The sequence below is a fragment of the Rhineura floridana genome, chromosome 3 (genome assembly GCF_030035675.1).
Source record: "Rhineura floridana isolate rRhiFlo1 chromosome 3, rRhiFlo1.hap2, whole genome shotgun sequence".
Classification (NCBI taxonomy): domain Eukaryota; kingdom Metazoa; phylum Chordata; class Lepidosauria; order Squamata; family Rhineuridae; genus Rhineura; species Rhineura floridana.
The window spans coordinates 212,745,072-212,771,440 of record NC_084482.1 but is presented as its reverse complement, the minus strand read 5'-3'; the positions used below and the strand labels follow the sequence as shown (position 1 = coordinate 212,771,440).

General features: G+C 47.5%; 1 protein-coding gene across 1 annotated transcript in view; it reads right to left on the bottom strand.

Annotated features, from left to right (window-relative positions):
* The window catches only part of LOC133378950 (zinc finger protein 883-like), a 53,534-nt gene that overhangs the window by 8,418 nt on the left and 18,747 nt on the right, over window positions 1-26,369 (bottom strand). The window contains exon 6 of the mRNA XM_061613562.1: window positions 8,735-8,738. Within this exon, the coding sequence (XP_061469546.1) occupies window positions 8,735-8,738 (4 nt within the window). The remainder of the gene's footprint in view (window positions 1-8,734; window positions 8,739-26,369) is intronic.

Below are 26,369 nucleotides of genomic sequence, written 5' to 3'. Positions count from 1 at the left end.
ACATCTGAGCTGAGGGGGTTCTCCCCCAAGATCTTCTGCACATTTTCGCTGCAGAATTCTTCCCTGTGGGTCCCAGTCCCAGTGGCATCAGGGCTTCTTCCTGCTTCAGGGGCAGCTGAGTCTTGCTGTTTCATCTTTGATCTGTGGGTAAGAAGATGCAGCATCTGTCCTGCTGATCTGTCCCTTGCAACTCTGACCCCTCCATGCACACTTCCTCTCCTGGCCTCTCACTCAGTCCTCCTCCCTTCTGTGCTTTTGGGAATTGTTTTCTGCCTTCTGAGGCCACGTTCAGAAGGAGCAGGTCCACTTATTCTGTGAGAGAAGCCAAATAGAGATCACTATGCCTAGGCCGAAGGCTTGCAGAGCAGGAAAGGTGCTGGGTAAGAATACTGGAATGTGACGATTATTGTTTCTACCATATAACCTTTGATAAAAACCCAGTGATGGGGCCTACGTCTTAGTTTGAAGATGGGTGTCTGGACAGCTGACAAATCTCTGACAACAGCTCCAAAGGGCCCCAGGGACCGGCGTCATCCTCATTACTCCTATATTCTTAATTAAAAACTAGCTAAACATGCTTTTAGGGGAAGGGCTGTAGCTCAAGTGGTAGAGCTGCTGCTTTGTACACAGAACGTCCCACTTTGAATCTCCAGGTAGGGCTGGAAAAGACTCCCTGCCTGTAATCCTGGAGAGACTCTGCCAGTCAGTGCGGACAATACTGAGCTAGATGGGACAATTGTCTAATTCAATATAAGATCCTATACTCCCTAACTTATCTCTGAACTTTTACAAGCCTCTCCTTGAATACAGAATTTTGGTTTAATTGTGAATGAAATATGTTATTCCTTTCATCTCTTGATAGATTTGCTTATCTTTAGAACTGTCCCCCTTCAGAGTTAAACATGAGCTATATTGTTGCTTATTAAATTAAATTGGAACGCTGCAGTTCCTGGAGTTTATGACCTGGTTGTGATAAGGAAATGGAAAGATCTTCGAGTATAATGTGGTGGAAGAAAGCAAAGAATCTACATTTTTGGGATTGTCATCATAAATTAAGGAAGGACTAACTTTACCTTCAGCCCAGCTGGCATGAGTGATGGGATACAGGAATGGGCCCCTGTTTGCATATAGAAGACAGAGGAACCTAAGAGATAGATTGGTGCATAGTATGTGCAGACCTAGGCCTACTAGTAGGGAACAAACTGATGGGTACAGAAACAGGCAATTTTCCCTGTGGGAATTGTGGTGACTGTGAGAATTGTAAAAAAAGGGGGATTTTGTGTTAACCCAATTAATCAGGTTAAAATTTTCTATTACTGCTTTTTAAATTGTAATACAAAAGGGGTTATTTATGCTATCATTTGCCCTTATATATATATATAGGGATGACAACCAGAGCTATCAAGATCAGAATATGCAAACATAAGAGTTGCATTAGGACTTGAAAAACCCTCTGGTTCAATATTTTGTGGAATGTGGACACGATGTGCGAGATCTAAAATTTTGCTGCTTGGAAAAGATACATGCTCAAGGACATCAGCTACATCGTAGATTACAGCAAAGAGAACTATTTTGGATCTACACCCTCAATACAAAAGTACCAATAGGTCTTAATGAAGATATAAACTGAATGGTGAACAGCTGGTATAGCACAGTGGGGAGGAGAGCCTGGCTGGGAGTCCAGAGTCTGTGAGTTCAAATCCCCGCTCGTGTCTCCTGGGTGTCAAGGGCCAGCGAAAGGTCACCCCCACAGTGAGTGGCTCAGGGGTACATGCCCTGCCACCTGGGCAGCCATGGGCAAGCTGCAGAGTCCCAAGGAACCCAGTTGCCCCCCCCCGCCAGCTAGCACTTGCAGACAAGGAAGGGACTGGCTTGTGCAGCTGTGGCAAGCTGAACAGGCCCTAGCCAGCCGGGGAGGACTAGCCTCAGAGGGAAGCCATGAAATCCCTATTCATATGGTCGCCATAAGTCAGGATCAACTTGAAGGCAAGTCCATTTCCATTTTTCAAACTGGATGATGGTGAATTAGAAGATACTTGTGTAGGCATGTATAGGTAATTTGTATATTTATAAAGATATATTGTGTTTATAGGTTGCCCATTGTGTTATAATCATTTGCCTTGTTGTATTAAGCAATACTGCCTGGGATGGATGTTGGGGATATCCCTTTAAAAGTTTTCTTCTTATCTATGAAGACACCTGCAAAGCTTGTTAACAAGAAATGGCTGTGTGCCTTTATATTTATTTATTTATTTATTATTTTATTTATACCCTGCCCTTCCTTCCAGCAGGAGCCCATATTAGAATGGTGGGATAAAGTAGAGCTGCAGCACTTTTAAATACTTATGTAGATTTATGAACTAAATAATTTTAGTAAATTGGTGAGTACAACATGCTGGTCATACCATAGTTTTTTATTTTTATTAAAACTGATTATAGAGGTTATTAGACTTTTATTTTATATATTTCTTTTTTATTACACCAGGTTCCACTTGGAAGGGCAGTTTTGCAATGCTCATATAGCTGGATAGTATTTTATATTTTGGTGTAGCATTTAGGAAATCTACATAACTTATTTTTGCAGTTTTAGTGGTGAGTTTGTATAAGAAGTGTAGTTTCTTTGTATTTAGATCTGCATTATATCTCCAGCATTTAAATAATATCTTTTATCTTTGCAGGAGTTTGCTGTGAATTGTACCGTTACATAGATTTATGCTGAATTGTGCTGTATATTTGGTGTTTTTGCATTGATTGACCACTGAAGAAGACCTTGTCGAAATGCATTTGGTCAAATGTTTTAATATTGTATTTCAACAGTTGTTTATATATATTGGTTATATCGATTTCTGTTCATTCAGCTATGATAGATGGGTATATGTTATTCATATGCTTTTCATTTTTCAGCAAGTTTCCACATTCTCACTATATCAGTGGCTACTAGCCATGATGGCTGTACTCTGCCACCATAGTCAAAGGCAGGATGCTTCCTAATACCAGTTGCCAGAAGCTGCAGGAGGGGAGAGTGATGCTGTTGCGCTCGCTTGTGGACTTCCCTCTGGGGCATCTGGTTGGCCACGGTGAGAACAGGAGACTGGGCTAGGTGGGTCACTGGCCTGATCCAGGAGACTCTCCTTGTGATCTTGATGAAGGGGGATCTGAGGGCTGAACAAGCAGGGATGAAGAGAAACAAGCAGGGAAGGAAAGAGAGGGCTCCAGCAGGGGTGCTATGAAAGGGCTAGAGTCTGGGGGAGCAGGAAGACCCAGGCAGAGTCTCCCATCCATCCCCATTGGAGCTGCCCCCCATTTCCCTTGATGAACTAACAAAACCCGCTTCCACTCCAATCGTTGTTTTCCTAAACCCGCACCGTTGGCACCATTTAATATCACTTACGCCCTTTGAACCCTTCTCTCACCGGTAACCCTGGTGACTGTGGGATACAGGCATGGCACACGGGTACCACAAAGATCAAAGCATTTATTTGGCACAAGCACATGTACAGCACAAGCTTATGTGGCTACTTTAATGCAGCACTGTCTCTTCAAATACCAACAGCTTCTTTTATGCTACTGTTGGTAAATTGAGACAGCTTTGAGGAAACAGTTAGTTACCCTATTAAAACTTTTGCTGGATTGCCGTTGTATTTACTCCACCCCAGTCGAGCCCCCACAACAATGGAGATGGAGGACTTTTGTTGACGCCTCTGTTTTGGCCACCACTGAAGGGCAGGTCTGTTTTTGCTGCCCTGTCCTGGACTGTCCTGCCTGTCAAGAATAGCTAACTTTGGTCAAGCTGAAATGGGTCAGCCAGAAAGAATTCTGGGAGCCTGTGCTTCCATAGGACTCCCTACTGGGGAAGATCCAAAGCTCAGTGTCAGACAGACAATTTGAGACTTTGCAAGGGGATGCAACTGATCCCTAGCTGTTATCCCTTATCAGCTTCCTGGGATTAAAAGTCAGGAAAAGGGGGTGTTGTAGATCAGGACCCCTGGTTGATGCTGTCTAGCTCCCTTATCTTCAAAGACTTCAAAGGAGTAGATCCCGTGCAGGGGCGGGATATGACTATTTGCTTTCCCCCCCTGCTTGTTGAGGGTTAATCCCCATGAAAAAGGAAGGATAATCTTCCAAGTCAGTTCCCTCTTTCCATCTACCGGGACTCGCTGAAGTATGACAGAGAAAGCCGTTTGGGAACCTGGCTGTTCTACTGGAGGAATAGGGTCTACTCTATTGTAAGTATAGGATCTTAGCTCAGATAGACTTTTGTTGTATTCCTTTGTCTGCATTGAACCTCTCCCCTTTTGTTATGCCAATGTACCTCATGTAGCCCATCTGAGGGTGATTAACTTTAAGGAAACAAATCACTGCTCTCTTTGTAAATACCACTCCTTGACTTTTAAATAAACTATCTTTCTATAAGTGGCTTGGAACTAAGGATTCTAAATCTAGTCCTAGAATGCTGGACGCTACTGTTAGTGCTATTAATGAGGGTTAATCCCTTGGAATTCACATTGGGCTCTCAGATGCCTTCTCTCAGAGCAAGGAACCAGAAGGACGGACCAGGGGAGTGGGACTGTTCTCAGAAGCAAGGACCCACCTTGAGGAACTAAGGACAAGTGACCCCAGGGGGACAAGTCTTTGACACTGCCGGCTCTCCTACCAGACACCAGAGCTTCGCATCCCAAACTGGGTCTTGCACCTCCTCCCTCCGCGCTGGAGGCAGGCTCTCCCCTCCTCTCCTCAGCCCCAGCCAAGTGATTCAGCTACTCAGGCAGACTTCGGCCACCAAGCCTTCTTCTGAGGGCAGCCTTTCCTGGCCTTTGGGTCCACAGATGTTGCTGGGCTACAGCTCCCATAATTCTTGACCACTGGCCGTGCTGGCTGGGGCTGATGGGAGATGTAGACCGGCAACTTCTGAGGATCAAAAGGTTGTGGGTCTTCTTTCTTCTTCCTCAATCCTCTGCTGTCTTCTTCTTCTTCTGGCTGTCTACCACAAACACCACCCAACACACATTCAGACTTCCCCTGATGGACTATCACCAGGCTCAAGCACCTGGTCCCTCTCCAGCCCCAGCCAATCACACTGTCCAACTAAGAATTCTAAACCTGCAACCACCAATCAGAAGGTGCCTGCCTTCTATCCTCCTTTTGCATAGGGGGAGTTCCATCTCTAGCCCCTCCTCAGCTGTCAGTTGAAGTCCCCCAGTGACAGTTGAACTAACTTCCACCTGACCAGACAGAAGACTTCCCCCATCAAAGACATTACAATCCAAGTGACAGATTAAAGCAGTTTAAACAAAGAGGGTTTCTTTGCAGACACCCTTCCATCACCATTGGAGTTGCCATTTCTCTTTGAGGGCCAACCTCATGCCAGTCAGCATATTATTCAAGTCTCTGCCCCAAATGAATTTCACCTTCCAAAGCTCCCCTGAATCCTGCACCCCCCCGCACGGCCTGATCCAGCAGGCTCTTCTGTTCTTATGAAGGCCTCACAGTGGGATCTTAGAAGAAGAAGGGTTCAGTCAAACTGAGGATGGGGAAGAGGACAAGGCTGTAGGCTGTGGGGCAGTGCCCCAGGCTGCCGTTAGGACCTCTGCAGATAGTCATCTTTACGATGCAAAATCCAGACCAAAATATTGAATAACCTTCAGAACTGCATGACAGGATGTTTCTGTGGTTTCCAAGCAGGAAAACACTGTTTGGCATCTTGTTCTCCTTGGCGTCCGTTCCTGGAAGGCAGGCGGTGGGAGGCTACCTCCCCCTCCTCACTTCCTTCACTTTCGAGGAGAGGTTCATTGTGGGTAAGGCCAGCCAACCGAGGCAGAAACTGAAAGCCACAGCAGGCCATCATAACAACACAGCCAGGCAGGGAAAGCAGTAGACAGAATTAGAGGGCAGATATCTTCTCTCCCCTCACTGCAAAACACAGTGACCAAACGGGGACGCCACATCAGGTGAGGAGGACGGCTCGGATATTTATCCTTGCATCAAAGGACAAAATAATTGGCTTGGCCTGGCCTGTGCACCCCTCCCCGTCTCACACCGTGCGAAGACCATCTCCTCAACATGCAGGGAGCTGATATAGTTTCCAACACAGGGCCAAATCCTGTTGCCTACAAAGCTCTTTCTCCATGAAATAAATAATAAAGCATCATGGCTTCTCTTGGAGAGAGACTAAACGGGAGCCAGACTCCTGGGCCTGTTCTTAGCTCTGTCAGTGTCCCTGGCAGGCAAAGCCCCTTCCTCTTTCCCTGACCCTTAGGCAGTGTACACTACTCCCGTTTACTCTGCAGCCAGTGTGCTCCCACCGCTGGAATGGGAAGGGGTTACCCTCGATGGAAGCCACAACCCATATCTATGCTTTCTCTGTCCTGTCTTTTTTATGTAATATTGTCTTTTGATGCACTTCCCCCCCCAAACCAGCTTCAATCTGAACTGAGAAAAAGAATGGCCTGGCTGCATTTTAAACTAGTAATGCGTACACACAGCCTCAATCCCACCACTTTGGCTCCTGGTAGGTGTCGCCATCTCCCAGCGAATCCTCCAGCAATTCCTCTTTTGATCCTGGTATCATATAGAAAAACAAGAGCGTTTTGTGGCCCCTGAAAAACAAACAAGTTCGTTATGGCATAATAGCCTTCCTTGGTGTGGTTCTCAGTTCCACGCTGGACGGTTTCCCCATTAGCCTCTGCCCAGTCAACAAGGTCTGTGGGAAGTGGTGAGGAAGTCTCAGGGTAGCGCGGCTCAGTGGCAGAGCATCCGACTTGCATGCAGGTCCCGGGTTTAATCCCCATTGGAGAGCCACGGCCAGTTGGTGTAGACAGTACTGAGCTAGACGGACCAACTTCCGATGTCTGTGTTCCCAAGATGGCAGGGGCGTCACAATCGGGGTGCGGAGGGTGCGGACTGCACCCGGGTGACACCCTGAGGGGGGTGACACCCAGAGCCGCCCTGCCCCCTGCCGTTGCCCGGCAAGGCTGCGCCCTCCTCGGAGGCGGGTGGGCGAGATCGGGAGCAACGTCAGCGGGGCGAGGGAGGCGCGCTGGCGTTCCCAGGCCTTCTCCGGCTGGGTGCCCCTCCGGCGCGCGCCATGCCCCGGGGAGGGCGCGCACCGGAGGTCCGCACCCCCGCACTCCTGTTAGTGAGGCCGCTGCTCCCTTTTGAAGGCCGCCGGGGCGTTTTTCTATTGGCAGAGTATTTTCCCTCTTGGCCAATCCCGGCTCTTGCGGGGTTGTTTATTTCTCCACTTGGGAAGAGACGAGACCAGAGTGAGGAATCCGGGGTGTTGGAGTCCTATGGGACTGCTCCAGTGGTCCGTCCTGCTCCTGGTGGGGGTTGCTGCCTTCCTGCTGGGGGGCTGTTCTGGTGAGTATTTCTGGGGGCTAAACTGCCCCAGCTATTGCGGAGTCTTCATTGCAGCGGGAGAGGCCCGACCCCGACCACTCCGTATTGTTCTGGAGTCCTGCCTCCCCCCCCCAAGCCAAAGTCTGTCTGGAATTGCGGGGTGGCTAAACAAAAGAGGGGGTGTCCCTTTTCCTGAATTATCTTGGGCCGCTGGGTAAAGTGGGCAGCCGTTTCCCCCTTCCAGATGCGAGTCAAGTCTATCTGCTTCCCTTCAGACGCAATGGGTTATTATACCCGACTACGGCTGCAATCCAATGTACACTTACCCGGGAGTAAGTCCTCCTGAAGCCAATGGCACCTTTTCTGAGTAGACGCGTATTGGATTGCAGCCTGAGTTTTGATCAGAGCAGTGTATAAAATTATGCATGGCATTGAGAAAGTGGATAGGGAAAAGTTCTTCTCCCTCTCTCATAATACTAGAACTCGTGGACGTTCAAAGAAGCTGAATGTTGGAAGATTCAGGACAGACAAAAGGAAGTACTTCTTTACTCAGCGCATAGTTAAACTATGGAATTTGCTCCCACAAGATGCAGTAATGGCCACCAGCTTGGATGGCTTTAAAAGAAGATTAGACCAATTCATGGAGGACAGGGCTATCAATGGCTACTAGCCTTGATGGCTGTGCTCTGCCCCCCTAGTCAGAGGCAGCATGCTTCTGAAAACCAGTTGCCGGAAGCCTCAGGAGGGGAGAGTGTTCTTGCACTCGGGTCCTGCTTATGGGCTTCCCCAGGAACCTGGTTGGCCACTGTGAGAACAGGATGCTGGACTAGGTGGGCCACTGGCCTGATCAAGCAGGCTCTTCTTATGTTCTTAGACGCTACTGATGAACCTCAGTTAACCGTATATTCGTTAATTTCAGCCGGGCCTACTCTGAGCAGGACTTCTCTGAGTTTGATACAGCCCAAATAAACCCCACCCCCAGAGCTTTGATGCTTCCTGGAAAAGTAGGTTTGTGAAGAGGAGGGAGATCTCCGCTGGGTGTGTTTATTTATTTTTGCCCAGCGCCTGACACACCCCAAGAGGCATCTTGAATGATGGTAGAAATAAGGATTGAAGGAAGCCAGAAAATTCCTGGAAAACAAGGCATGCCCCAGGCTTCCTCCTTTGCAGACCTCTTCAGCAGGAGTGTTGTCGTCTGGGGGAGTGGCATCTTAGACCCCTTAATTTTTTGGGAGCAGGGTTCCAGCAGGGTCCCAATGTCTCCAACATTCTGTGAGCCAATCGGCATGAAAGGGGAGTGTGTCAGCCACCAAGAAGAGTCTTCTAAATGCTTCCTTGCCCTTTCCTGCTGATTGGAGCCAATTGGAATGAAAGGAGATGAGTCAGCAATGGAGACGACTCTTCTCAGTAGCTAACACTCTCCGCTTCCATGCTTATTGGCTCCTAGGGATATCTGCTGTTGTCACCCCCCCATCCATGAGAATATAAGGAAGTAAAGTGGTTGGCTGCGAGGAGAGTGTGAGTGTCGAATGATTGTGTATGGGGGACGTATGTGTTGAGATTAGCTTTGGGTAGTGTGAGTGGTTTTGGTGACTTTGTTGTGCAGTTTTTTTCATACTGTAATTTGATTTTATGATGATATGCGCTGTAACCATGTTACAATTTGTTGTTGTGTCTTGATCTGTTTTGATGCTTTTCATACGATGTACTTGTGGGGGTTCTTACTTGTTTTGCTTGTGCACATATTTCAGAGATATTTAATGTTTCATTATGTTGTTTAAAATGTGGAATTGATGGTAATAGAAATAGCACTGGCTGGTTTTGAAAGTAGATTTGTATTGTATTTCTTGTACTGACTCCTTTTGCTGGGGTACGTAAGCTGCTTGGAGATTTCTGGTGAAATGTAAGCGGTATATATGTCAAATTAATCATCATCATCAGTAGATTGGACTGTGGGGCTGGGCATTGTTTGGCCTTTCCAGGAACAGCTGCCCCCCTCCTCAATTCCCAAGATCTGGCGACTTACAGTGATGAACAACATGAGATTCAGGAGCAAAAAAAAGCGACCTTATCCTGAGTCCTACCACTGGTCTATCTACTTCATGTTGACATTGACTAGCAGAGGCTCTCCAGGGTTTTATGGGAGGGAGAGTTTCCCATCCCTACTCGGAGCTGCTGGGGTTTGAACCTTGGACCTTTTCCGCGTGAAGTAGATGCTCTGTTCCAGGGGTTCCCAAACTGTGGTCTGCGGCATGTCTGTAAAAATGCAATTAAAAATCTTGTGGCATCTAAGAGAGCAGCACATGACAGTTGCTACGACAGGCGGAAAAGGTTGAATTTATGTACTGATTTATATTAGTTTGTGGGTTTTTTATGTCTGGAAGATAGTTTGTTCAGTTGTTTACTGCATTTACTAGGAATGTTTCCTGTATTTTTATCGCTGGTTTTGATACTAAAGAGGATGGTCTGTTTCGTTGTTAATTGTTTTCTTGACTATGGAAATTCTTGGCACTTCTTGGATTTGCTGTTTAAGATGTTTTAACTTATGTTGTAAACTGCTTAGAGTTTTGTTTAAATATAAGCGGTACACAAATTGTCCAAATAAATAAGTAAATAAATGTCATAAAGTGGCCCTCCAAGACCCTAAGAAATTTTCAAATGTTCCATCGGGGGGGGGGTCCTCTTTCTTTCTCCCTATAACTATGGCCCTGTTATTTCTAGAACCCCCTCACACACACACGCGACTGATCTGGCTGGGCTCTGCAGGCAATGATGAAGGAATTCAAGGTTTTAAATTATGCAGAAGCTCAGGCCACACAACTTTTAAATGATATACTAGGACAACACAGGGCCAGCGCCAGGAGGTGGCCAGGTTGAGTCCTGGCTGAGAGCCCCTGTGGCCTAGAGGGGCCCCTTAGGGTTCCTCCTTAGGGTGGGAAGGTAGCACTCCTGTCTGCGATCTGCAATGGAGTTGGCTTCCAACCCTGCTGTGGATTGCAGAGAGGGAGCTCCCAGGCTCCCCCCCCCAATATAGTCATTGTGGGCCATACATGCCCACCTCCCTCTATCGCTCCTGTAAATAATGTGTGTGTTCCATCAACTAAGATGGAGGCAGAGGCTTCCTTAAGGGGCTGATACCCCCACCACCATCTTGGTTGATGGCAGGCATGTGCCCACAGCACGCACGTCATTTACAGGAGCGATACAGGCGGGCCGGTTTATTAGCCCAGTGCGGCCTGTATGGAGGGGTTGCACCCCGGTGCCGCAGTCCTGGGACAGGCTGGTGCCCAGGGGCCCAGTCATGCCTGGCATTGGACCCCTGTAGAGGGGCGGTCCAATATTGTCTTTCCTTCCCTTCACCATCCCTCATACACAACCTGGACCTCCTAATTGGGTGCTGCTCTATGGCAACAGGATTGTGGAAAGCCCTCAGCTGCAGGATCTCTAACAATGATCCCCCGTCCCTCTTTTCCTTTCCAGGCACCTCCTTGCACTCCCTGCACTATTTCTACACGGCGTTTTCAGAGCCCAGCCAGAAGCTGCCCCTGTTTATTCAGGCGGGCTACGTGGACGGCCAGCCTATTACGCGCTATGACAGCATCACGAGGGTGAAGACGCCTGTGGTGCCCTGGATGAAGAAGGTGGACAGCTACGAAGCCACGTACTGGGACAGGGGGACGCGGAACTTGCAGAATTATGAGCCGGTGTTGAGAGACAACCTGGTCGTCACAAGAAATCGGTACAACCTGACCGGAGGTGAGTGGAGGGTGGGTGAGGCACAGATTTCCCCACCCCCTCAAAAAATATCCATCTATTCCAGAAGTGGAAGATTGGGAGAGGTGGCTGCTAGGAGGAAAGGAAATGGAGGGTGGCGGCAGGGGGGCTTCATATAGGATAGAAGCTTCTTCATCTCCCCTTTTACTTGTCTTTATTGCATTTATATCCCACCTTTTTCTCCAAGGAAGGTGGCCTATGTGGTTTCCCCCTCTCCTCATTTAATCCCCACAACAACCCTATGAGGTAGGTTAGGCTAAGAGGCAGTGACTGGCCCAAATACTCCCTTCTTAGGGAAGGGGGTGGAGAGAGTCATGGTTGGGCAGCTGCAGGCATTCTTGGATGACGTGGATTATTTAGATCCTTTCCAATCTGGGTTCAGACCTGGCCATGAGACTGAGTCAGCCTTGGTTGCCCTGATGGATGACCTTGACAGAGAGTGGGACAAGGGGAGTGTGGCCTCGGCTCTGCTTCTCGGTCCCTCTGTGGCTTTTGATACAGTTGACCATGGTATCTTCCTGGACCGACTCCGTGGAATGGGAATTGGGGGCACCATGGAATGGTGGTCCCAGCCCCACCTACAGGCCCAAGTCCAGAGAGTAGCTTTGGGTGATTATTTTTCACACACACCCCGGAGGTTGTGCTATGGAGTGCCACAGGATACCATCTTATCCCTGATGCTGTTTAATATCTATATGAAGCCACTGGGTGTGGTCATTAGGACTTCTGGGGCGAGGTGTCATCTGTATGCTGATGACACGCAGCTCTACTTCTCCATAACATCTGAATCAGGAGAGGCTGTGTCGACCCTGGACTGGTGCCTGGACCCAGTGGTGGGATGGATGAAGGAAAATAAGCTGAGCCTGAATACTGGCAAAACAGAGGCACTGTGGGTGAGTGGTTCCCATGTCTGAGAAATTGGTCGATTGCCTGTCCTGGGTGGGGCTGCCCTCCCCCTGAAAGAGAGGTGCACCGCCTGGGGGTGCTTCTGGATCCAGCTCTGTCATTACAGGCCCAGGTAGTCTCTGTGGCCAGAAAGGCCTTTCCTCTGCTGCACCTGGTAGGATAGCTACAACCATTCCGGAGAGCTTGGCCACAGTAGTTCATGCACTGGAGACTTCAAGACTGGATTACTGCAATGCACTCTCTGTGGGGCTTCCCTTGCAGTTGACCTGGCAACTGCATTTAGTGCAGAATGCTGCAGCCAGATTGCTAGCACCCCTGCTCAGAGATCTGCACTGGTTGCCAATTTGCTAGCAGGCTAAATTGCTAAGTGTTGCTCTTGGGATATAAAGCCCTTAATAGCTTGAGACCAGTTTACTTGCAAGACTGCTTTCCTTCATATGTGCCCACGGGAGCACTTCGCTCTGTGGAACAGGCACTGCCACAGGTGCCACATAACACTCGTTCCGCACTCGCAAGAAATCATTATTTTAGTGTGGCAGCACCTACTCTTTGGAACTCCCTGCCTGTTGACATCAGGCAGGTGCCTTTGTTGTATTCTTTTTGGCACCTGCTTAAATTTTTTTTTTTGTCTAGGCAAGCCTATCCAGACACACAGCTGTTGATCTCTTTTAATTCTTTTAAATATGTTTAAATTCCCAGAGGTCCCTGAGGGGAGAGATTGAGCATTAAGCTAATGTGAGAATTGCAGCTCTATGAGGGGGAACGGGGTCCCCTAAGAAATATGGAAAACTAAACAATGGCCCACAGACTGGAAGCGTTCCATATACATCCCAATTCCAAAGAAAGGGGATCCCAGGGAATGCAGTAATTATCAAACTATTGCCTTAATATCCCATGCAAGTAAAGTAATGCTCAAGATTCTACAACAAAGGCTCTTACCATATATGGAGCGAGAAATGCCAGACGTCCAAGCTGGATTTAGAAAGGGAAGAGGCGCCAGAGATCATATGGCAAACATACGTTGGATAATGGAACGGAGCAAGGAATTTCAGAAGAAAATCACCTTGTGCTTTATAGATTACAGCAAAGCCCTTGACTGTGTAGATCAGCGTTACCCAACCTTTTACAACCCAATGCCCCTTTGCAATTTTTTTTTGTGCCCAACGCCCCCCTCAGATTAAGTATATGCCAATGCTTCCTCTTCTTCCTTTAAAATATGAGTAATGCATAAAAGGTATTTTCAATTATTATTACCAGGGCTGTGGAGTCGGTATGCCAAACCTTCGACTCCGACTCCTCTATTTTTCTACTGTCTGACTCCTTCATAAATGGCAAATGTATATTAACTAGTATAGTAGGGCCCCACTCATACAGCGGGTTATGTTCCAGACCTGCTGTAAAGCGAAAACCGCTGTAAAGCGGAACGCATTGACTAACATTGACCAAAATGGTGCCTGACAGCCAAAAAATGCCGTAAAAGCAGAACAAGCGCTGTAGGAGTGGGGCCTTCCTGCAATTGACAACGGCTGTATTAGCGGAACGCTGTAAAGCAAAGCGCTGTAAAGCGGGGCCCTACTGTAATAACAAATTTACTGTAGTAAAACGGTTGCACAAGGCATTTCATCACCACCACGTGAATCCAGAGCTTGGAAAAGTTACTTTTTTAAACTACAACTCCCATCAGCCCCAGGGATTGGGCTCATGGGAGTTGTAGTTCAAAAAAGACTACAATGCCTGCAGGACCCAGTGCCTGCAGGAAGAGGAGAACATCGCCGCCCAGGGAAGGAGAGCCTGCTGCTGCTGTTGGATCACCACCTCCACCACCCTTCCCTGTGGGACTTCTGCCTGGCAGATGTGCATCTTGCAGGACCAGGCCCCAGGTACCCAGCCAGCTGTAACTGATTTCCACCACCTGTCCCTCTTTGGAGGGATACATAAGCCGGCTGGCTGAGGTAGCCTGGGAGACCCAGTGCCTGCAGGAAGAGGAGAACATCGCCGCCCAGGGAAGGAGAGCCTGCTGCTGCTGCTGCTGTTGGATCACCACCTCCACTACCCTTCCCTGTGGGACTTCTGCCTGGCAGACGTGCATCTTGCAGGACCAGGTCCCGGGTACGCAGCCAGCTGTGACTGATTTCCACCACCTGTCCCTCTTTGGAGGGATACATAAGCCGGCTGGCTGAGGTGGCCTGGGTTTTTTTTGTGTGCTGGTTGTGGGTCATCCTTTTTTTTTTTTTTTTTTTTTTTAATTTAACGTTTTAATGTATTGTTTTTATCTTGTACGTCGCCCAGAGTGGCTGGACAACCAGCCAGATGGGCGACTAATAAATTTAATAAATCAATCAATCAATAAAATTGTGCTACCATTTTACTACAGTAAATTTGTTATTACTAGTTAATATACATTTGCCATTTATGAAGGAGTTGGAGTCGAAGTCAGAGGCGGTACATTTCTACTGACTCCGACTCCACCCAAAATTGCTCCCGACTCCAACTCTGACTCCACGACTCCGACTCCACAGCCCTGATTATTACTGATCATTTTTAGCATGCCTTTTTATTGCACTTAGATTACACATTGAATTCTTAGTATGATTTATTAATATACATAGATGTTACAGAAAAGTAAATAAAATGAGATTTTAATCAGAACTGTCACTAGAAGCTAAAATGATGAAACCGAGGTTATCATACTTTGGACACATCATGAGAAGACATGATTCACTAGAAAAAACAATAATGCTGGGAAAAACAGCAGGGAGTAGAAAAAGAGGAAGGCCAAACAAGAGATGGATTGATTCCATAAAGGAAGCCACAGACCTGAACTTACAAGATCTGAACAGGGTGGTTCACGACAGATGCTCTTGGAGGTTGCTGATTCATAGGGTCGCCATAAGTCGTAATCAACCTGAAGGCACATAACAACAACAACAATGACTGTTTAAAGTGGTATAATGCTGCTTTTAATGTATGGTGTGGATGGGGCCTTTGTCTGAGCCTCTTTTGTGGAGCTTGACGTACGTGTGTGTCTGTCTGTCTGGAATTCTCCACCCCCGCCCCCTTCTTGTGGATCTGCTTTTCAGGGTTTCACACCTGGCAGAAAATGTACGGCTGTGAGCTGAGCCCAGAGGGGCGCAAAAGCGGGTGTCAACAGCACGCCTACGACGGGAAGGACTTCCTCAGCTTTGACCTGGAGACCCTCACCTGGACGGCGGTCGATACAGCGGCCCAAGCGACCAAGAGGAAGTGGGATGCTGACTCATCCCATAAAATATCCTTGAAGGCCTACCTGGAAGAAATTTGCATTGAATGGCTGCAGAGATACCTGGATTATGGGAAAGAAGTTTTGCTGAGGACAGGTGAGGGCCGGTGGGGAAGAACTCAGGTGGGATGCATCTGAGCACCAGCAAGACTGCTCCACCTGAGAGTATCACCTTTTCCTCTTGTAAAAAATGGATTCTGTGTAAAGGAACAGGGACCTTTTACCTGTCTTTTCTTTTCAAATGGCTTCACATCCCCCTGAAATTCTTTCTGGGCCTGTTGGCAAAACTTAAGTTGTCTCCGCTCCATGTTGTAGTATGCTGTCATAATTTGAGCATTATCAGTGCTTATCGAAATGCCAAGGGAGGCTGAGAAATCCCATTGACTGGAGCTTTTTTTTCCAATTTATTTACTATTTATTGGTTTGATTTATATACCGCTTATATTTCAACAGAAATCTCTAAGCAGTTTACATACACCAGTAGATCAATATAAGAATACAGATATACATCTAAAACCAAGCAACACTCCTATTTCTATTACTTTTAATTTCCACATTTAAATAACATAATTAAACATAAATCTCAGACAATATACATCAGTAAGCAACTAAGGATCACAAGGCAAATATTGTAAAAATCATCAAAATACATTGATGCAACAAATAACATAACTACAATATGGAAATGGAAATGGACTGCCTTCAAATCGATCCCGACTCATGGCGACCCTATCAGTAGGGTTTTCATGTTAAGTGGCATTCGGAGGGGGTTGACCATTTCCTCCCTCTGAGGCTGAGAGGCAGTGACTGGCCCAAGGTCACCCAGTGAGCTTTGTATCATCATAAAAATTACGCAAAAATTACTCACATTACGCAATCACACTATCCAAACTTATCTAAACATACACCTCAGCTCCCCCATACAGTCATTCAACAGTCACACTCTCCTTACAGCCAGCCACCTTACTTCATCCACTCAATGCTCATGTCACAAAACAAATCAAATATTCAACTGATCACTGATCAATTACAAAAAACAACAAGCCCAAATCCATGGAATAAAACAATTCAAGAGTAACAGAGGAGAATGAAACGGCATTCATTTCACCATGTCACTCACCCGGGACCTTGCAACCATCCTCTCCCCATCTCTCCCCAAGGGAGATTAAGCCCCTCCAACCAAACGGCTCTCACTGGGTAGGGAGTTGGGCCACCAGCACACCTGACACTCATAACCTCACAAGGAGCATCCCAGGTGGTCAAACAAAGATCACAAAAAACCTCCATTATAAAAATACACATATTAGTAGTACCGAGGTACATAACTCTAGTGTCATGGGGGGGGGGGGAAGGACAGAAATGGGACAAAAAGACATTGCAGCCCAGAGGCTACAATAGGGAGATTGATGGACACACACACTCTCTCTCTCCCCTCTCTTGAGCTCTGGCCTGCAGTATTAGTTGCAGCTTCATCCTGTGACCGCAGCTTCCTTACTACAAATCGCAGTCATCTTAACTTTGTGAGATGTATAAAAAGAACTTTATATACGCCCTTTGGCCAGTGCCTTGAGCTTCTGCTGCTAAATATCCTCCTTTTGCTGGGCGACACCTCTGAGAGCTGCAGGTGGAAACCATTCAGCCTGCAAGCAGACTGGCAGGCAGGCAGGACCAGGTAGGTGCTCACAGGGTGCAGCAGATGGTTTCCAGGGTCCCTGGAATTAAATCTCTTTCGGACGCTGCAGGTGTGGGATGCTGAATCTCTGGGGAAGGACTACATGGCCACTTGGGGTATCTTTCCTGCTCTTAAAATACAGCTGCCTACCTCTGGGGATGTCTTTGTGGTTAACTCCAGAGTTGCTTTTTTGTGGCAGAGCCTCCAGTGGTGAAGGTGATGAGGAAAGCGGACTACGGCATGGAGACCCTCGTCTGCTGGGCCCACGGCTTCTACCACAGGGAGATCGACGCCAACTGGAAGAAGGACGGGGAAGTCTGGGAGGAGGGCACCTTCCGCAGGGACGTCGCTCCCAACTCGGACGGGACCTATCACGCCTGGCTCAGCATCAAGATTGATCCCAAGGACAGAGACCGCTACCGCTGCCATGTGGAGCATGACAGCCTGCCAGAGACCCTAGACCTGGCCTGGGAGGAACCTGGTGAGAAACTGCGGGGAGGGGAATGAGCAAAAACAGGGGCTTCTCCTGGGCAGGGTTTGGGTGGGAGATTCTGGGAGGTGCTTTTTTACCCAGGAAATGCGGATCCTGTGTGTACATGTAGAGTGCAAAGCAATTTATCCGGGTTGTGCCATTTTTAACAGTGATGTAGCCTTTTAATTTTTTTGCAAGTATTGTCTTGCTGGCCATAAACTCACGTCATAGGCAAAAGCTGGGTGCCATCCTTTTTGCCTGTAAGCTTGTGTGGTTGCGTTGCCACGGAATGTTCATATATATTTTACTTGCTCAAGGTGAATGTGTCAGCACAATATGATGAGCAAACATTTTTTTACAGGGCATTCCCCTGTGGGAGGAGATTCTACACTCGCTCCCTCTCTCCCTCTCCCAGGACTCTTGTAAATCTGGAGAGGAGGTGATGAGGGTGGGTGGGGACCCTTCTTGGATATTCCCACCAAACCACTCTGAATGTTGTGAGCTCCAAAGACCTTTGTGCGCCCCTCACCCCCGCATAACAGAAACATATTGTGCTGGATTTTCCTGAAATTATTTTTCCCTGTTTAACCACAGAATCCAACATGGGAGTGATTGTCGGGTGCATTGTGGGGGCCTTCCTCTTCCTGGTGATGGTGGCTGGGATCGCTGGGGCCGTGATGTACATCAGTAAGTAAACTATGAATGCATGTGTTGGGGGGGTTGGAGGCTCCATTCTGTTGTAGGAGGGACTATCCCATTTGGGGGAGGGATCCACCGGGGTCACCAGCAAAAAAGCCCCCCTCCCTGTTACCGTGAGCCCTGGCAAAACTAACCGGAAAAGCGACGTCCTGGTAGTTCTTGTTATAGTCTTATCAGAGAGAGAGAGAGAGAGAGAGAGAGATTTGTGATAATTCAGTATTTCTGGGGCAGCTGGGCAATGGAACTGCATGGCACCTGGAAGGAGAAATCTGCCCCTTTCTCTCTGGATGGAGGGAGTAGCCCCCTGGAGCCCCCAGCCCTTTCCTATGTATATTGATAGAAATGTTTCTAATTCCTGCATATCTGCGTTTTTGCTATGTGCGTTTAGTCTGTGGCTTTGAAGCAGTTAGGTGAAGCTGATTAGAGAAAGGTGTCCAAGCGTGAGAGGAGATATAAACAAACTCCCTCCCTGCCCCCCCAAAGGCACTGACCTCCCTCCCTTTTCCCTCCTTTCCAGCTAACATCTGAGGGTCCAAGGGCTCTGGCAGAGGTAAGTGGAGGAATGGTATCCCTCTGGGGGGATTTCTGCCTCTCACTGAGGCTGCTCAAGAACAGAGACCACCTTCTGGCCGTTGCTGTATCTCTAAGGGCCTCTGGAGATTCTTTTTGAAACAGCTCTTAAGTTCTCTGCCTGCCTGGTTCAGAGTTCTAGTGGGGAAAGGTTACCCATCCTAGAAGCTGCAGGGTCCAGCAGACATGGGGGAGCCAAAGCGCATCTGGGCTCTGTGATGGGAAGCACTGGATGCATTGCAGATGCCACAGAGCCAACAGTTGGGGGCATTTCATGTTGGTGGGGGCAAGGGAGTGCTCTCACATGACACAACCATATCAAAATACCGGCATTGTTTGTTGATTATATTGTAATTTTTTGTTTATGTTCCATACTATGTATTTAAATTTGTAAACGGCCATGTGACCATTTGGTACAGGGCAGTATAGACATTCCAAAATAAACAAATGTTCCTGCTCGTATCAGTTGGTCTCCCCATTGGGGTTCATGACGCCTCAGAGAGGTCTAGCCCCTTGACAAGCCTCCCTTCCCCTTATCTGCCATACAGGGGTAGTCTAACTCTGTGTTCCTTCTCCGCCGTACAGGGAACAACCTGGCCATCTAGCAGCTCCAAAGCAGGTGAGTGGCAGAAGAGGGGGTGTCATCTGGATGGGAGTGGGGTGGGAGGGAGAGAGGCTGATGCCTCCAGGGGGAGATCCCAGCCTCCAGCCATTATGTCGGAAGAAACCCCTCTTCTCCACCCACCCCAACATGTCCATTTCAGGAAACGGTTTATAAGGGGAAAATTTTGGAGCTCTGGGTTGAGGACAGACGTACATTAAGAAGAGGCTCCCAGTGCTGTGAATTCACTTTTAAAAAAATATATATGTATTGTTAAATTTTACAAAAATGTCCTTTAAGTGCTAATATTGTAGAACTAAATACAGAGTACAGCTCACAAAAATATCTAAACCGGTAAGAGAACACAAATCGATCCAGCACACGTACCCAGGCAATTACACAAGAGACTCGGGTTGCAGCATCAGTTGAAAAATAGTTCCTACCCACAGTGAAACTTGTGCTATCGAGGGAGCTAGCACCAGTCGCGGTCTGTTAATATATATTTTATTTTATTTTGTTTATTGAATTTCTTAGTCACCCATCTGGCTGGCTATCCAGCCACTCTGGGCGACCTACAAAATAGGCATACAAAGAGATGTTAAAAATCTAAAAAAAATGACGATAAAATCTATATAAGATGAATATGTGTCATTGAACTTGTCCTTACAGGACACCCCTCACACCTTCTGGCTGTGATACATTCTTTTTTTCTGATAGCGCCATTTCCCACACCTTATCCAGCCATCATGCGACGGGAAGGTTTGCTGATTTCTGCTCGGCAGAGACCTCCCTACGTGTCGCTGCTCACAACAGCCAAATCTGTGTGTATCACTGACATCTTTAAGTGCTCTGGCTAATTCACTTCTTAATGAACGTGAGCTTTGTCGGTGAATCACATGGCCTCCTCGTGCAACCTCACACACACACACACACACACACACACTCTTCTCCTGCAGCTGCCGAAAGATGCGCCTGAGATGGGCAAAGGTTACACTGCCTCCATCTCAGGCATTCGGCTGTGGGGAGAGGGATGTTCATGAGACTCTCAGTTGCCCATCCATTGGTGGTGGAGGAGGCCGCTGAGAGACAGAGTGGGTTAAGCCAGTCCAAGTGCTACTCACAGTAGGCCCATTGAAGTCAATGGATGTGGCTGACTTAGGCTTGTTCATTGTTAGCAGGAGAACAAAACGCCAACAGTAGCTGAGCGGTGTATGTGAATCCTGGTTTGAAGGAGCACATTCTACCTTAGATATAATCATTCTGAGACTCTGGGCTTCAGAAAACAATAAAGCATTCATTTATTGTGGGAAATACATGTTGTTGTTATGTGCCTTCAAGTCAATTATGACTTATGGCGACCTTATGACTCGGTGACCTCCAAGAGCATCTCTCATGAACCACCCTGTTCAGATCTTGTACGTTCAGGTCTGTGGCTTCCTTTATGGAATCAATCCATCTCTTGTTTGGCCTTCCTCTTTTTCTACTCCCTGCTGTTTTTTTCCAGCATTATTGACTTTTCTAGTGAATCAGGTCTTCTCATTGTGAGTCCAAAGTATGATAACCTCAGCTTCATCATTTTAGCTTCTAGTGATAGTTCTGGTTTAATTTGTTCTAACACCCAGTTATTTGTCTTTTTCGCGGTCCATGGTATCCACAGAACTCTCTTCCAACATCACATTTCAAAGGAGTTGATTTTTCTCTTATCCGCCTTTTTGTCCAACTTTCACATCCATACATAGAGATTGGGACTACCATGGTCTGAATGATCCTGACTTTGGTGTTCAGTGATTCATCTTTGCATTTGAGGACCTTTTATAGTCCTCTCACAGCTGCCCTCCCCACTCCTAGCCTTCTTCTGATTTCTTGGCTATTCTCTCCATATTGGTTAATGACTGTATTTTATTTTTTGCAGTTTGGATGAAATGCCACATAATCCAATTAATTGCAAGATAAGGAATAAAAGACGCAATTAAAATGCAATTAAAAAGCATAGGGCATCAAGCATATTACAATTGCTACAACAGGCAGAAGAAATCATGAAGTGGTCCGCCAAGGCCATCTGCAATTTGTCAGTAGTCTGCAGGGGGGAAACACGTTTGGGAACCCCTGGTCTAGCATCCCTGAAGGAAGGATCAGCGCAAGTCAGTCCAGAAAGACAGGCCAGGGCGTGTGGAGTTTCCCGTCTATCCACTTCATCCCTGTGCAAAAACCCTCAGCCAGCTGAGTTGCATTTCAGGGGCTCTGCTCTGAGTAAAACTTCATTGGGTACACAACCCAATGTCCTGCACCCGAGTGCCTGAGATGGAGCCACACATCTCAAGGATCCTTCCCCCGGGTGCTTGACGTACCCCAACAGGAAGGAGAGGTGGAAGCTGCCATGGATGGGTGGCCTTTACCAGCCTTCATTTCCTTTGTGACCGACAGCCACATGGTGTGGATGAGGAACAGAGCTCAAGGGTGTTCACAGAAGAAGTAGGATCCCAAGATCCTCTCTCGAGACCTGGAGGTGCTTGCAGGGGCTTCCTTGTATTGGCTCCGCTCCAACCTCAACCTTTTTTCCCCCTCTCTGCAGCACCGGCTGAAGCTGAGCAAACGCCTCTGAGCTGGCAAGCCTCCCCCAGTGTAAAAAAGTGGGTCCTGGTCCTTCTGCCCCACCATGGAGATGTCTTCATGCGCTGCGCACTGCTGGGACTGCCCTAAGCTTGGGATCTCTTTGGACTGCAGGGAGCTGAGATGGACTTTCGGCTGCCTTTTTTCTTCCTCTAATTCCTGGGTCGCCCTGTGAGTTGCGTGGGAAGGAGTCGGACTCTCTGTCCTGTATCAGGCCTCCTTTACGGTGAAGCCAGGGCTACGACAGGGTGGTGTAATGAGAGAGTGCCAGACTAGGATGACACAGGTTCAGATCCTCACTTGGCCCTGCAGCTCACTGGGTGACCCCTGGTCTATTGTTGTCTCTCAGCCTAACCTACCTCACAGGGCTGTTGTGAGGATGGAATGCTTGCCTCTGAGTCAGGACAGGGATATCCTGCTGGAATAATGGTGGGCAGGGCAGCCCAGATGAGCAAGAGAGGGAGGCAAGTGAAGCCACCAGGCGCCTGCTTCTCTTCCAGGTGGCCTGTCACCTCTCCTGCCATGGGGCCCTCTTAACACCAATTGTCCCCCGGCCGAAAGAGCTTCATACCCAAGCACGTGCTCTAGAAACCCTGGTTGCCTTTGTGTGATGGGTGTGCTGCTTGGGGTGTCTTTTGTGTGTTAACATGCCCTGTGAGCTATTTTGTGGAAGTGGAATATAGATCTGCTTGATAACTAAAGAGGGACAGTGTGGCATAGTGGTTAGAGTGTCAGACTCAGACCTGGGAGACCAGGGTTCAAATCCCCACCTGCCCATGAAGCTCACTGGGTGACCTTGGGCCAGTGACACACTCTCAGCCTAACCTACCTCACAGGGTTGTTGTGAGGATAGAATCGGGAGGAAGGGAACTGTGTTCATATGCCACCTTGAGCTCTTTGGAGTAAAAATGGGATATAAATGTAATCGGTGCAGTCGTCTGGGGTCCCAGGGTGTCTTAGACCCTTTACTTTTTTGGGAGCCAGGTCCCAGTAGGGTCCCTCTGTCTCCTCCAGCATCCGAGCCAAGCATGAAAGGGGAGTGTGTTAGCCACTTAGAAGAGTCATCTTGTCATCAACTTGTATATTTCTACGAATTGTTAAATCTAATTTCTAATACCATGGCTCAGTACAAAGGATTCTGGGAGTTACATCTTGTCAGAAGACAGGCCTCTGGAAAGGCAAAAATGTTAAGTTTCGTTTCCAGCTGAAGGCAGTTAGGGAGGCCTGAATAGAAACACAGCACGATGAAAATGTCGACCCAGTGTGCGGCAGCTGTGAAAAAGGCAAATTCCATGCTAGCGATAATTAGGAAAGGTATTGAAAATAAAACAGCCGATATCATAATGCCATTGTATAAATCTATGGTGCGGCCGCATTTGGAATACTGTGTACAGTTCTGGTCGCCTCATCTCAAAAAGGATATTATAGAGTTGGAAAAGGTTCAGAAGAGGGCAACCAGAATGATCAAGGGGATGGAGCGACTCCCTTACGAGGAAAGGTTGCAGCATTTGGGGCTTTTGAGTTTAGAGAGGAGGAGGAGGAGGAGAGGAGACATGATAGAAGTGTATAAAATTATGCATGGCATTGAAAAAGTGGATAGAGAAAAGTTCTTCTCCCTCTCTCATAATACTAGAACTCGTGGACATTCAAAGAAGCTGAATGTTGGAAGATTCAGGACAGACAAAAGGAAGTACTTCTTTACTCAGCGCATAGTTAAACTATGGAATTTGCTCCCACAAGATGCAGTAATGGCCACCAGCTTGGATGGCTTTAAAAGAAGATTAGACAAATTCATGGAGGACAGGGCTATCAATGGCTACGAGCCGTGATGGCTGTGCTCTGCCACCCTAGTCAGAGGCAGCATGCTTCTGAAAACCAGTTGCCGGAAGCCTCAGGAGGGTAGAGTGTTCTTGCACTCGGGTCCTGCTTGCGGGCTTCCCCCAGGCACCTGGTTGGCCACTGTGAGAACAGGATGCTGGACTAGATGGGCCACTGGCCTGATCCAGCAGGCTCTTCTTATGTTCTTATGTGGGAGCCTGGTACTCAAGGCCATGCAGGCCTGTGAAGGTTGAGAACACCGTTGGGAGGGGGGCCTGCAAGGCACGAAAAAGTGAAGAAGCATGGAGAAGGGATTACATCAGAAAGCCCCTGATTGGTTAATTAATTCTGGACTGTTGGGTTTCTTTTTCCTTAAGTATAGGGCTTGAGACCCATAGCCTTTGTTCCCCTGGGTGGTTCTCGCTGGACTGTTCCTAGGTGTTGATCCTGCTGGTGGTCACCTAAGAGGGGTTCCATTGTTTCTTACCTGATGCTATTCTCTCTGAGGAGAGATGAGATTGCAACCAACTACCTCCTAAGTAAGTAGACAGGCTAGACAGGTTGTTATTTTCTTGTTGTGTGAATGAACTCTGTTATGTTTACCTAAACCCCTGATTGGGTGTGTGGTTTTGAGGAATTGTTTTGCTGCTATATCTTGATGTGCACTTACATTTTGAATAAAGCTACTTCTGTTTAACCTGGTGTGTTCATTGAGGGTAGGGGTGGTTCTGAATCCAGCACCTTGACCATTCGACTATGAAACTACCGAGGATAAGGAAGTTAACCCTAAATCTGTTTTGGGGGTTTTACCAGAGGTTTCTTGACAAGGAGTGTAAGTTTGGCTCTTTTCTTATTGAACCTTGGTTTACCTGTTTTCTGGGCTCTGAGTTCCCCTAGCTCTGAGTTGAACCAGTGAAGGGGCGGTGGCAGCCTATCTTCTACCTTGCAGGGTTGGTGTTGGTTTGCACAACCTTGGCAAGGGAAATTTGGTGATTGGGTTCCAGAACAATTGCCCTAAGGGTGGGAATTGGGTCTGAAGCTTGGTCTCCGTGCCCTGAGGGGGCGGTGGACCATGACACTTCTAACATGCTTCCTTGTCCTTTCCTGCTGATTGGAGTCAATTGGAGTTAAAAGAGGTAAGTCAGCCACTGAGCAGACTCTCTCCAGTAGCTAACATACTCCCCTTTCATGCTTATTTGCTCTTAGGGATGTCTATTGTTGCGGGAGAAGGCATTAACAAGGATCTCATTCTCAACCCACAGCAACAAAAAGGGGGGACCTGGCTATGACTGTTATGGAGAGACCCTGCAGTTCTGAATTTGCCGCTACACTACTGAATGAAATAAATAAAGCTAATCATCAACAAGGCCAAAGAACAGAGGAAGCTGCATTACACCAGATCAGGGAATTTGTCCGTCTAGCCCAGCTTTGTCTACTAGAACTAGCAATGGATCTCCAGGATCTCAGGCAGGGCAAGACCTTTCCCAGCACCTCCTACTTGATCATTTCACCCCTCTCGGAGCTGCCAGGGATTGAACCTAGGACCTTCTACATGCGAAGCACGTGTTCTCCCTCTAAGCTGCAGTCCCTCCCCAAATATCCAGGGCCCAGGCACCCATTTCCATAATAGCATCCCTGCAGTGGAAGGTTAAATAGCACAGCTGCTAAATTCATACCTTCAACATTTATCAGTCAAGGGGGGAGAATATATTTACCCAGAGAGGCCACCGTCTCATAATTCTCCTCCATGACTTCCCTGTGCAGAGCTCTTTGGCCAGGATCCAGCAGGGCCCATTCCTCCTCCGTGAAATACACAGCCACCTCCTCAAAGGTCACCAGATCCTGGAAGGGCAACAGATGCTGGAAAAAGAAGAAGAGGCAGTTTCTCCAACATGCACCATTCACCCAGCCTAAAACTTGAATAGGTTTCAAAGAGGATTGGACAAATCCATGAAGGATAAGGACATCAGTGGCTACTAGGCACAATGGCAATGCATTGCCTCCACTGCCAGAGGCAGTACGCTGGGAATTGTAACATAGCAGGACACTTGGCAGCTTCACTGGCAAGGATTTAGTCAACTGCAGGTTAGAGCACAGTAGCTCTGAGTTATTGACTATTTATTTATTATTTGATTTATATCCCGCCGTTCCTACCAGCAGGAGCCCAGGGCAGCAAACAAAACAACTAAAAACACTTTATAACGTCATAAAAACAGACATTAAAATACCTTAAAACAAAACTTTAAAAACTTTTTTTTAAAAGCTTTGAAGACATTTTAAAAAAAGGTTAAAAACATTTTTTTCAAAAAAGGTTTAAAAGCGTATTAAAAAGCAATTCCAACACAGAAGCAGACTGGGATAGGTCTCAACTTAAAAGCCTTGTTGAAAGAGGAAGGTCTTCAGTAGGCACCAAAAAGATAACAGAGATGGTGCCTGTCTAATATTTAAGGGGAGGGAGTTCCACAGGGAGGTGCCGCCACACCAAAAGTCCACTTCCTATGTTGGGCAGAACGGACCTCCTGATACGATGGTATCTGCAGGAGGCCCTCACCTGCAGAGCGCAGTGATCGACTGGGTATATAAGGGATAAGATGGTCTTTCAGATATCCTGGTCCCAAGCTGTATAGGGCTTTGTACATCAAAACTAGAA